The sequence below is a fragment of the Mustela erminea genome, chromosome 6 (assembly GCF_009829155.1).
Source record: "Mustela erminea isolate mMusErm1 chromosome 6, mMusErm1.Pri, whole genome shotgun sequence".
In the NCBI taxonomy this organism is placed as follows: domain Eukaryota; kingdom Metazoa; phylum Chordata; class Mammalia; order Carnivora; family Mustelidae; genus Mustela; species Mustela erminea.
The window spans coordinates 37,551,558-37,565,293 of NC_045619.1; the positions used below are offsets into that span (position 1 = coordinate 37,551,558).

Genomic DNA, 13,736 nt, shown 5'->3' on the forward strand with positions numbered 1-13,736 from the left:
TTTAACTCAGCATTGTTCTTATTAAAATGGAAGGCTTAGAAATGCATCCAGTGCTTGGGTGTAAGCTGGCCAGTGTGTATGGCTAAATTTGTGTGTATTTCTAAACAAGAAATCACTAATAACAATGCTCTTTACTCTTGAAGCCTAGAAATTCTTTTTTCCTATTGTACTCTTTCACATCTTTTATATTTAATATCACCATGTCTTCTTTCTTCTCTCTGAACATCTCTAGTATCTGGATTTTCTTTGTATGCTCATGGCAATTGTCTTTTCTGTGCCCTTTATTTTCACAGCATTGACCCCTTAATTGATTTCCCTAGCCTTAGGTTTACCTATTTTCCCCATCTCTGATTTTCCTGCCAGGTTAATCTTCCTACACCAAAACCAAAACCAAAAAAAAAAAAAAAAAAAAAAAACCAAAAACAAAAACAAAAACTATGATCAATTCTTTTTGCTGCAAAAACCATCCAGACAGCTCTCTATCACCTAGATGTATTCCACACTTAGGCTGAATTCAGGCTTTCCATTATGTTACCCGATTCTCCATATGGAATCATATTCCTCCTTATTTTCTGGCATGGATTTCCAACCCTGTACAGTATGTCTCACTATCACCACACATTTAAAATTTCATTGGCAACCCTGTGTTCAGGCACTGCATTTACTTTAATAACCCCTTTTCTGCTACCTGACCTTTAAGGATCTGATCAGTTTTCTACTCTTCCACAATATCCTTTCCACACAGAATTTAATTATCTGCTGACTCATTTCTTTCACATATTCTGTAGCACTGAGGGGGTTAGCTATTCATTTTGGTATGTGGTTCCCTGTCTAACTTTAACTTATTCATGTGTTTATATGTTTTTCCCATCAGTTTAAGAAGAAAGTACCCATTTCTTATAAATTTCTTCCTTTTATCATAATAGTGGCTTTAAATTCTTTCCAAATGAGTAAAGTGTTCATTTGTCTACAAATAATGTCAAAATAGCTTGATGGAAGAAAAAGACATGGATGGACAACATAATCCACAGTTCTTTTCAAGACTATGGTTTTCTTATTTTGAAATTAATATATTTTTACTTTTTAGAAACATATGTGCTTAAAATAACTGTAGTTTGTTTCCCACCAGTACTAAAGGATTTAATAACCAATGTAATTTGTTACTCCGTTGCCCTCAGAAGTAGTACATAGTGTTGACTATGCTTAATCAAAGCACATTTATTATCTGCTGAGTAAATTCAATGTGTTTTCTTCTTTTTAAAAAAAAAATAACAGAACAAGTTTACAATATGGAATTATGTGCTTAAAGAGGTTGAATTATGACAGAAAAGAACTAGAAAGAAGACGGGAAGCAAGCCAACATGAAATCAAAGGTAGTATATCTTTCTTTCATATCAAATGCCTTTTTTTCTGGGATTTTTAGCTTTCACTTTTATGAACCCCAAATGCTCTATATGTTACAAGGTCACTAAATAGCATGATTATTTATGTCACTAGTTAGAATAGTGTCATCATTATTTCTTTTTTGTTCCTTTTAGGAAACATTAAACATAAACATAAAAAAGATAGCATCACTCTATAAGGTGAATATCCATCCCATCTAGAATGTATTCTTGAATTTTTTAAAAATTGCGTTGACCCCCTTATGAACAAATGAAACATGAACAAATGAATAAATTGAGATGTACTCCTTTTAACCTATTTATAAATTATACAGTCTCTTTGTCCTAAAGATATCTTCAGGTAGATATTTTTGTCAAAGTTTTAATAGAACATTCTCATATGATTCAGAGAAATATGGTATATAATTTATTTATAGCAGTTCACCTTTGGTTTATAGCATTTGAATTTTCTTTCAGTGCTTAGAAATTTTATTTTTGTACTATGGTTACAGAAATTATACAGGAATTTTATATAGAAGTTGCACAGAGATTTTACCTCTATAAATGAGACTAATCCATTAATAATTTTAGCTATAATTGTTAAGTCAAAGAAATGATTTAGAAGCATTGCTAATTGCTGCAATTATTGTGTGTACAAAAAGGTTTGATTTGAATAAGAAAAGACACTCCATATTACAGATTATAAAAGTATTATATTTAATATTAATCCTCTAAATGTTGAGAAGTACCTTAATATACAGGGGAAAGAATTGTTTAAAAGAACATTTTAGATCCTATATTTATTAGGCACCACTTTACTTTTATTACTGTTGTTGAAAGAAAATTTCATTGTTGGTTATAGGTATCTCTGGGTCTTTTTCAGTAAAAGTCAGCAGTCCACTTAGGTCCATTTATACTTTTTCAAAGGAAAAAATTTCTCATTAAGGGAAATATCACCAAATTTTTTGTTGAAGATTTTGGATACAAGCAATGTTCCCATTTACTCTTCACCAAGGGTTGATATGTGGGAGCATTTCATCAAATTCAAGAAGTGTTTGTACATTAACTGTTCATAGTTAGGCATGAGTCAGTTTTCATCCTCACTTTCTTTGGGGCTCACTTTTTTGGGGGGTTCACTTTAAATATGAAAATAGTATGTGCTGCATGTTACCTTACCCTTTCCTTCCTATCCAAGTTTAGTGCTGCTTCATTCTTTAGGATTATCTTAGACTTCTATCATTTTCATTTGTGATAAACAGTGTCAGAAATTACTTTTATCTTTGGCAGTTTTGGGACAGCACATTAATTCTAGTAGAATGGGCTTGAATGCACGTGAAGGTGATTGGTTAATATATTTTTCTATATATGGTTCATTGGAGAATAGATAGACACACAATGGATTTCTTGTAACAGTTCATTTGACTCATTACTTAGGAGCAAGAAAGTGTTTTTCCATTATCAAAATTGAGCTGTTTGATTTCACTTTATTTTGGGGCCCCAGGAAATTGCAAATTGTTTTCAGTACTTTGTCATTCAGTTGAATTGAAATTTGGGAATGAATTGATCACAGAAAGACCTTAGAAAGAAGTCTATGTTTGACCTAACAAAAGATGTTTTAGCACACAAATAGATTTTACCCATAGGAAACCACTTTCTAGTTTTCTTTCTTAAGTATTTTTTCCAATTAGATTTTATTATGCTTGGTCTCACCACATGGGATGTTTCATATATAGGTAGATGTAAAAGAGAAGGAGAAATTACCCATTTGGCCCTATACCAAATATTGTTTTAGTTTTTGGCAGCTACTGGTTATAGCGTAGCCCTGAGAAAAACTGCTGTGATTCACTAGGATTGTACACACAGAGTTCCATATGATAGGAGGCTGTGAGTGAGATCGTAAATAGCCACTGTTTCCTGTAACTGATCCAATGACATTTGCAGGAATAAGTCTTGATGCTGACGAGGGGTCTCTGTTATTATCTGAAGTGTTAATTAACCTTGACCTTAATAAACAGCTTTCTGAAATGAGGGAACCATGTGAATATCAAGAATGTACTAACATTTAATTTGTTGCTAGGAAACAGTCAACACTGATGTCTAGCCATTTATTGGTGAGGTCAAGAGGATCCTTACAAAAAGCTTTAAAGTCAGGGCATAAATTTTTCTTAAAAATAGATTTATAGAAAGGAATCTGATTTACAATTTTTTTTGTAATTTTTTTGTAAACAGCAAATTGCTGTAATTTTTTTTGTAAACAGCAAATTGCTGTTCAGAAGGAATAAGGTTTAGATTAGTGCTTTATTTGCCTTCACCTTATAAGTAAATGAATTATTTTCTATTCATAATTTTATAAATTTGAGGACTCTAAGCTACAGGTGTGGCAATGATATTTTTAATAAAGATATATTGTAGAAATATGGTAAATACAAATGTTTTGTCTATATTTGCAGAAATACGGTAAATTCAAATGTCAAAATATAAGCCCATCTCTAGAAAAGAACAAGCTCTTCCTACTTACAGATCCACTTCATGCAAAGAAAACTGAGCAGTTTTGTTATTTTTTGAGGAATTGGTTGTAGCATTACTTTTTAAAAATCCCGCACTTAGTGAAGGCAATTGGAGACCGATGCTGTCAGCCATACCTACCTGCCCAGTGTCTGAAGTGCAAGTTTAGTGCAACCAGTCATTTGAATCAATCAGTTGTTATCAACAGCAGTTGTTAATTTAACCACAGTATAATACTAACCCACTTATATCCCATTTTCTGAGATTTAACACCTTAGTGGAACAAGGTGAAATGAAAACTCAGAGGAAAATATATACTTTAGGAATGACCCATGGAGAACCAGTGTTTGTGTGTGTGTTTGTGTGTGTGTACTATAAAATTTCTCTATATAGTAAAGAGCATTAAAGTCTTTTGCCTTGTTGAAGACATGAAGAAAGAAAGACCCATAAGTGTGAGGGAGACAGTAAACATTCTCCCTAAAGAAATTCATTCTGCTTTGGCTGAAACAGGAAAATGGTAATAAGACTGGGAGGTGGGCATTATGAGTCTTTCTTCACATATTCCTCACTAAATGAAAAAAAAAATAAGGATTGGAAAAGATATATAGAAAATCCAAGTAATCTAATGATAGGCCATATGATTCAAATTAATTTGTGAATTAATATGCAAATTAATCTATATATAAAGATTCAATATGGCTAAAAAGAAATGAAATACCAGACCATGAAAAGACAGGGAGGGACCGTAGACGCATACTGCTAACTGAAAGAAAAGTAGTACATGATTATACTGTAAGAATCATACCACATGATTCCAACTATATGGCATTCTGGAAGAGGTTAAACTATGGGCACAAGAACAATTGGTCAGTGGTTGCCTGTTGAGTGGAGAGGGAAGGATAAATAAATGTTGCACAGGGGATGTTTAGGGCAGTGAAACTATTCTGTATGATAGTATAATGATGAATACATGTCACTATACATTTGTCCAGACCTGTAGAGTGTACATCACCAAGAATGAACCCTAATATTAGCTGTGGACTTGGTGTCAATGCCGGTTTGCCTAATGGAACAATGGAGCACGCCAGTGGGGGATTTTATAGTCAGGAGGGCTGTGCGTCTACAGGGACAGGGGCTATATGGAAACACCGTACTTCCCGCTCACTTTTGCTGTGAACTTAAAAATACTCTTAAAAGTAGAGGTTGTCTTAAAGTTTCAATAGAAAAAAAGCTACTGTATTTCCCAAAGTATTCTTTATACTTTTTCTGGAAAACAACAGAAATATATTGTCTCATAGTTCTGGGGCTGGATGAAGATGTCATCAGGGTTGGTCCTTTTAAGGGCTCTGAGGAAGACCCCGTTCCATGCCTCTCCCCTACTTTCTGGTGGTTTTCTGTCAATCTTGATGTTTCTTGACTTTAAACACGTCACCCTGATCTCTGCCTTAATCGGCATGTTGTTTTCCTTGTGTGCATATCTTACTTCCAACTTTCCCCTTTTTGGAAGGAAATCATCATATTGGATAGGGGCCCACCCTAATAACCTTATTTTAACTAGATTACTTCAATAAAGAACATATCTCTAAATAAGGTCACATTTTGAGGTAGTGGAGATTAGGACTTTAACATACGAATATTGGGGGGACACAACTCAATCTATAACAACAACAGGTTTACCATAATGGGTACAAACAAGCAAATAAAACAAAACATATGAAAAATACAAAGTATTGGTAAAGATGCAGATTTTTATACATTGCCACTGGAGGTTTAAATTGTGAGAGTAGAATTGATTTAGTATACCTGTGGGTATTCAAAACAGTACTATCCTTAATACCCACAGTGGAATTTAGCCAAGTGTCCATCAACCATAGAATGGATCAATTGTGGCATAATCGTACAATGGAATACTAAGTAATGATGAAAATAAGCAGGAGACTTCTGTTTTCCATAGCACAGATGAATCCATATTGAGTGAAAGACACAGACACAAAAGTACATATTGTACAATTTCATTTATAAAAGCTAAAAAAATCAAACCTCAAAAAACTAATCTGTACTAAAAATAGAATACTGGTTACTGCTGATGTGAGGACAGAGACTGAGAACCTGACATGAGGGGACCCAGTGGGGCAGAGGTATCACTCTGTTGCTTTAATGGTATGCACAATCCTAACTTGATAAGTGAACGCCTTAGGACAAATGTGTTGAAAAACTTAAACAATATATAAATACGCTGCCCCCCACTTGTGACTTGACCGAGTGCTTGATTTTTGCATTAATATGTGATTGAAAAATAATGAATTGACAAAGTCGTGGGTTAAGTAGCACACTGTGGAATCCTTGTCCCATCTTACTGCTCAGTTCTTTGACTTACTGCTTCAGGTAAAAGAAAAAAAAAAAAAACAGTATCTCTAGTCCACATTCAATATTTAATGAGTAGTTAAAAAACAATGATGAAGAACCATACTAGCTTCTCATTTTGTCATCTTCACTGAAGAGCTATGTATCAAGACACAAATGAGAAATGTCCCCATCTGGTGATAAAATCACTGAACTTCAGACAGACCCCTAGAGCTCCAGAACGGAAACAGGAAACACTTTGAGACATGGTGTTCTGGGTGATGGAAGTGCTTTTCAGTGATAACAAACACTCTTCCAATGACAACTTTTTTTTTTTTTTTTCTAGGCTACAAGTAGCCTAGGTGAGTTACAAGAAGGTAAATACATACAACACAAGGGGGTCAGGTACATCAGCGAGTGGATCAAGCAATCGGCATAAATGCTGACTTGGCCAGATACCTGTGACTCATTACAGCCGATAGGTTTATTTATCGTGAAAAATACCTAAATATGCAGCCTAAAATGATGCACCTCTTTTCCTAGATGTGTTGGTGTGGAGCAATGATCGAGTTATTCGCTGGATACAAGCAATTGGACTTCGAGAATATGCAAATAACATTCTTGAAAGCGGTGTGCACGGCTCCCTTATAGCCCTGGATGAGAACTTTGACTATAGCAGCTTAGCATTATTACTACAGATTCCAACACAGAACACCCAGGCAAGCCCCTTTATGCTGTCACTGCACTGTCCTAATTTATATAACGATAAACTAAACTTTTAGGGACAAAATAAAAGTCGGCTGTGTATTTATGATTTCTAATGACAGTTAGCTCAGCTCAACCTTTGAAATGTGTCACTGGGGCTTTAATTTCAAGCCACTGGATTTCTAGCCAAAACAAAATCATAAAATTAAGCGGGAAAAGGGATTTAGAGGTTATGTAGTCCAACCTTCCAGCTGAATGCCAGATTTCCCAAAACAATATCCCTGGCAGATGGCTTTCAGTCTCTGCCTTTCTGAGAGGTGTTCATTTCTATTTGCATGTCTGAATTAGACAGACACTTAGCAATGAGGATGCCATTGATTCCCTAGCCTGGATAATTATCTGAAATCGTCAGAGTTCATTAAAAACTTAAAGCCTTCAAACTTCATCACAGGCCTAAGAAATCAGATATCCAGAGATAGGGTATAGGAATCCTGGGTATCTCAAGTTCCCCCAAATAATGATCATTGGCCAGGTTTGAGAATAGACGTGATAAATATCAGACATAGATGTGACAAAAATTTGGCAGTCAACTTCACTTTTTATTTTGTTTTTATATATTGCAAAGTTTATATAAAATACTCAGTTGGATTGAAGTAAGGCAACTTACTTTACTTACTTTGGAGTAAAATAAAATGAGGTCAGTGCCCCTTGACCTCAGACATGTATGCGTGGCCATCTCTCCATTGTCCACAGACTAAAGAAAATTGCCCTACCTTATATTTATAACTAAAACTTACAATGGCTTGTAGACATGGAGGACTAAAAACTTAAGCCCCCATAAATAAGTTAGAATTTGTAATGTTTTCTCAAAGGAATGCAATCTTCATCATTTTTAAAATATAATGTGACTTTTGCAACGATAACTGTACTTTCATGTCAACAGGCAAGGCAGATCCTCGAAAGAGAGTACAATAACCTCTTGGCTCTGGGAACCGAACGGCGACTGGACGAAGTAAGTCCTTCTGTATCATTCACAAGGGATCTCAGAGAGTACAAATAAAACGGCTTTCAAGGAATAGTGCTCAAAAATTAATCAGATGCTTGTTCCCTGGGTAGAATCTAGAATTTTCCCCACTATTGTTCGTAAATATTAAATTTTATGACTTATTTGGTTTCGGAAAAACCTTTATGAATTCATAAATATTGTATCAGCAGTTAGGAACATGAAGGAGTTATTCAGAAACAGTCTCTTTTATGAGCTGTTACTACAGAATTATGTTGAGTGACATTAAAAAAAGCAATGATAACACTAATCCTGATAAATTCAGCTTTTTAATAAGGAATGTGCTTATTTTTTAAATATCAGTATATCTTCACAGGAAGTTTTAGGATATTAAAATGAGGAGAAAAGTGGCTTTCAGTAAAAGGGAAGCTTTTCATTATTTTAGATAGCGATATTGAGTTTTCCTTAAAAGCATATGAAAACATTTCAACAGTCATAGGATTTGAAAGCCATATGGAATGTAAGAAGCCCAAGCATCATATATGCATGTTTAAATTATTTGGAAAATAATAAACATGTAAGTAAGCCTCCTGAGATAAAGGAACACAAGGGACACAAGGACTTTAACAGTCCTCTGAGTTTGTTTGTTTGTTTTTAAAGATTGTATTTATTTATTTGATGGACAGAGATCACAAGCAGGCAGAGAGAGAGGGGGAAGCAGGCTCCCTGCTGAGCAGAGAGCCTAATGCAGGGCTAGATCCTATGACCCTGGGATCATGACCCTAGTCAAAGGCAGAGGCTTAACCCACTAAGCCACCCAGAAGCCCCCCTTCTGAGTTTTTTACAGGTCCTTTCTGGAAGAAGTAAGAAGAAAACCAGAGTATGAAGTAAAAAACGCAAATTGCAAAATGCAGGTGTTTCTTGGCTATAGAAAAAAGCTCATTAAAGTAATTTTGTGAATGAACCCAGGAAATCCTCAAATGAGGCAATTATTCCACATTCAAATGGGCAGGGCAATGATCTTTGATTTATAAAACCCATTTGCAGAGAAGGTTATAGACAGATTAGCTCTACAGTCTTGACATCAGCTAACTTCTTATAAATTCATACTCCTGTCCAATCAGGGTAATGATTCATATTTTTAAAACCGAGTTAATACTGAATTTACTTTCATTTTATAAGTTGTTTGATAATCTTTTGTCCTTAATCTTAATTGTTGAATCAAAAAGATAGTCTACATAAACCCTGTATCCTTTTGAACACAATTATCCTACTTCCTCAAAAGGAATTTTAATAAAAATTATTAAAGATCTGTTTATTGCTATAATTTTATTTTTACTTTTTTTTTTTAAGATTTTGTTTATTTATTTGACACACAGAGATCACAGGTAGGCGGAGAGGCAGGCAGAGAGAGAGGGGAAGCAGGCTCCCTTCTAAGCAGGGAGCCCAGTGTGGGGCTCGATCCCAGGACCGTGGGATCATGACCTGAGCCGAAGGCAGAGGCTTTAACCCACTGAGCCACCCAAGCGCCCCTATTGCTATATTTTTTAATGTGGATTGACCCAAAGGAGCCAAGTAGAGATACAAGCCTGTATGAGTCAGTGTTGCTTTCTGAAAGAAAGAAAAAAGCAGAAAGGTCTAAATGGAATGTGACTATCTGCCTTTAAAATACGCTGCATCTTTTTCTTATTGTTAAAAATATGGCACATGATTTTTTCACTCAAACTCTGCAGTCTCTTTTGTCCTAGTTTTTTTGTTTTTGTTTTTATCTATTATTTATTTATTTTTTATTTTAGGGGGTGGTGTGAACAAAAAAATAGCTTAAACAACTTACCCAGAACCAGAGTGTGCTTGTTTCTGGGGCTAATTACATTCAGATTCCACTAAAAAAAATTTGAGAAGTGCTCATGTGCTTCTACAGACTTTGACTTCAGTTAAATGGTTATCTTTCAGCCTCACCTCATGAAAACTTTGTCCTCTGATGTTGTCACTTGTAGGTCCTGTTAGCTTTCTGCAGTAACACTATATTAAATAAAGAGTCACACAATAGACCTGTACCCCTGAAACAAATAATACATTATATGTTAATTAAAAAAAAAAAAAGCTTTAGGTTACCTGCCCAAAAAAAAGCAAAAGGAATCATTATTTAAATCCTTAATTGCTTATTTTTCACTCCTTAACCCATATATTATAGGAGCTGTAGATCCCTACAATGTAATGTGTGATTCATAGAACTGAAGAATATTTATCTTTATGCAAGAACTCTCAAAATTCAAGAAATCAGAGAGGCCACAACTGTGAAATTCTGCTCCTTTTCTTGATTTATTAACATTTGAGGCCTAGGACCATGCAGAACCTGGCAGCTGAGAAAAGGAGTAGTTGGCGTTATCTATAGAGATATACAGATTTACCTATAATTTTATTAATGATCTTCTTTTCCAAAATGACTCTGAATGTCAATTATCTTAGCAGTCTATGATGAAGAATACCTTATAGTCTTAATTATAACACGATAATTTGAGATGAATGTTGACCTATTTTATTCTATATGCCAAAATGAAGTCACCTGAGCTAGTAGGGTCAACCCCACATACTGAGCTGGAACTTCGGTGAATAGATAGCCATTGCTTAGATAAGAAACTTAATGATATAAGAAGCTAAGATTTATGTAGAACAATTAATAGGTTTCTTAGAATTTGACAATAAGAAAAATGTGTGCTTAATAATACTAGTTAGACACTAGGTTACATATCACTCCTTACAAACTCAGAGAAGGTTCATTGTATCTGAGCAGGTACTTTGTGTATGCACAGAGAGGGAAGAGAGTATATCATAATGATGTACCAGCATTACACTTGTAAAACAGCAACCAGAATTATATTCTGCTTTCAGTAGCATCTAAGGAGCGTGTGGATTCATTAAAAGGATGGTTTCCAGGCTGCACAGGTTTTTCAGTAAACTACAAGTTAATTAGTATCAGCTGAAATCTGACATATGACAAATTTAGAGTTTCCTACGCAGACTATGGGCAGTAGTATCTCATGTGTTCCAGGCTGTATCAAACATAGCTTTTTCCTTTCTCTTGTTAACATGAAAGTAAAATTCATGAAGCAGTTCTTCAGGTTTGTGAGTGAAATGCAGTTTGCCCAACACCTGTTAAGCTAAATATGTCACCTCATACAGTAACATGAGTTGCCCTAAAGTATAGCAAAAAGAGGTCATATTCTTTTCAGGGAAACATTTGTGGCTTTACTTTAGATGTTCAAAACTGTTTACTTTTAGAGATAGCAAACCTTAAGATTTGAAGTCACAGGAACATTTTTATAAAAGCATTTCTGTTGCAAATCTCCTATGCTATCATTTTGGAATTAATAGAACTCTCAAAATAAAGCACAGTATTTCAGATGTATGCTTTACAGACTGAATATAAATTCTCAATATTACCTGTTTCTAAGCACACAGTTTTAAGTAGCTGGACTAGTTTACTTGTTATCACATCAGATTATAATTCTGTTATTGGCAGAGTGATGACAAGAATTTCAGGCGTGGGTCAACATGGAGAAGACAGTTTCCCCCTCGTGAAGTACACGGAATCAGCATGATGCCTGGCTCCTCAGAAACATTACCGGCTGGATTCAGGTTAACCACAACATCTGGGCAATCGAGGAAAATGACAACGGATGGTACAGTAGTTTTGCATTTCTGCTTATAAAGTAAAGCAAAACAGAACAAAAAAAAAAAAAAAAAAACCTGTTTAGCAAAAGCTAGTATCATTCTCTGACCTTGCATAGCTTTCTGGAATTCTTTTCTTAAGTTGGTTTGCTCTGCTTGAAGTTTACTTTGCTTTCATCAAAAACCAGACTCTTGGAATCGGCTGATGCATGAACCCATGGCACCTCGTTTACATTTTTAAAAAGAATTTAGAAAATCCTAAAAAGGACAATTTTGGCTAATGTCCACATCTAGGAAGAACAATACTCATCTGCATGATTTGTGTTTCTTTACTCTTCTATTCTCAAAGTAAAGAATTTGTTTAGTTAGAGGTTGGATTTGGACTAGTGGTCCTTAGTGAATGGAAATTAACTCTGTGGTAGCCCTACATGTTTGAATATTATGAGTTTTATATTTTGTCTTAGAAACCCAGACTCATCAGATATTTTCACCTCTGACCAAGGCAGAAGGCCTTAAATAAACAAGCACAACTATGAGAAGAGAATTAAACAAACACAAAGCCAACAGTAATTTCCCAATTAGTATTATTTCCTTCTGTGGACATTAGACTTGTGTGACATACTTCACAAAGGAAAACAGCCATTCTGAAGGAGAGACCACTTTGAAATAGTAGTCACAAAGTTATTTCTATTTGGTAGGCATTAAAAAAAATAGTTTCCCTCTCTCTTTATTAAGACAATTGCCCAGAGTCGTTATTTCTTTTCAAGGTTAGCACTCTCATGGCCCTTAAAATTAGTTTCAGTATAAACCATGATCTCTGATCTACACATCTCACTTGTTAACATCTAACATGTTAACAAAATTCATGAGGAATCTAATGTGATTCAAATTAGTGAAAAAGCTCTTCAATACTTGGAGAGGGGAGAAAAATCCACTATCTGGAATTCTCTAGAAGCAATCTTCGCTTCAAAAACAAGCGCGGTGGGGAGCTGCTTCCCTTGCAGGCTTCTAACGAGGAATACACAACTCGAAAGCCCAGCTGAATCACACTGGAGTAACTTTTCATTAGTAACTTGGTCTAGCGGGAAGGGATAGGAGTGGCTCATGTCTGAGAGAAAGAAGGTCTACTAATATGTTAAGGATCCCTTTACGCAGGGGTCACCCTTCTCATCTGAGATTCTGGACTCCATCATCCAAGTTCCTCTAAAGCCCTTTTCTCCGTTCGCAGTTGCTTCATCAAGACTGCAGAGGTTAGACAACTCCACTGTTCGCACATACTCATGTTGACAAGCCACTCAAAGGAGGCAGCACTGACTTGCTGTGAGTAGCTTCCCTTGGCTGACCAAAAACAAACCACCCCAAAGCGGCACCTACATAGAGCAGGAAATATACACGACACGCTTTGGGATGGCCTTGCAGTCCAGAAGGGAGATCACCCTTTCGGATTGCTAGACGGTAGGAGACGAGTCTTAGTACCGTAGCTCTGAATCGAGTCCTTCCAATCACCATCTGCGTGCTCTGACCGATGTAAGGTCCCGCTGTTGGAGGCCTGCCACTATCTTACGACACATCGGCAGGTCACAGCCCCGGCCACCAGCACCTACTTTTGAGTAGCATTTTATATGGACGCACATAGGGTTTTACGGAGGACAGTTTGACACTTTGAGAATGACACACTTTTAAGTGAGTATTTTATGCAGGGGAAGCTGAAGTAAGCAGAGAGTGATTTTAGTAGGTACACAGAGTCAAATAGCAGAGACAGGAGAGTGTCCTAGAGGTGGTTTATTATTAAAGACAATAGGCTGACAATTTTTGAACTTCTAGCATGTTATTTTCCATCGCTTTTATTTGTATTTGTTGAAAACAAATAAATGGGTTGTAAGGAGCTGGGGCTTATGGTATAGGAACAAAGTGAAATTATAAGAATGCGAGTAGGACTAAAACTTTGATGATATAGTCGTAAGCTAGCAGCAGACATTTGTTTTAAGAGAAATACTTAGCTGATGAAAAATCCACTTCCAAGTCCATATAAAAATGGAGTTTGACTGAAAAACAGTCAGTAGTTAGACTGCGGTTTCCTGGCTTATACACGTCAAGTGCTCATGAAATTTTTTTAACCTAAAACT

At 35.6% G+C, this 13,736-nt stretch overlaps 1 protein-coding gene across 15 annotated transcripts in view; it reads left to right on the plus strand.

The window, feature by feature from the left end:
• The window catches only part of PPFIA2 (PTPRF interacting protein alpha 2), a 482,999-nt gene that overhangs the window by 466,885 nt on the left and 2,378 nt on the right, over positions 1–13,736 (plus strand). For 13 of the 15 annotated variants that reach the window (XM_032346888.1, XM_032346893.1, XM_032346890.1 and 10 more), the window contains 5 exons: positions 1,276–1,373; positions 6,774–6,949; positions 7,879–7,947; positions 11,462–11,621; positions 12,839–12,930. In XM_032346888.1, the coding sequence (XP_032202779.1) occupies positions 1,276–1,373; positions 6,774–6,949; positions 7,879–7,947; positions 11,462–11,621; positions 12,839–12,897 (562 nt within the window). In that variant the 3' untranslated portion in view covers positions 12,898–12,930. The remainder of the gene's footprint in view (positions 1–1,275; positions 1,374–6,773; positions 6,950–7,878; positions 7,948–11,461; positions 11,622–12,838; positions 12,931–13,736) is intronic. The other 2 variants (XM_032346892.1, XM_032346897.1) reach the window with 1 other exon arrangement.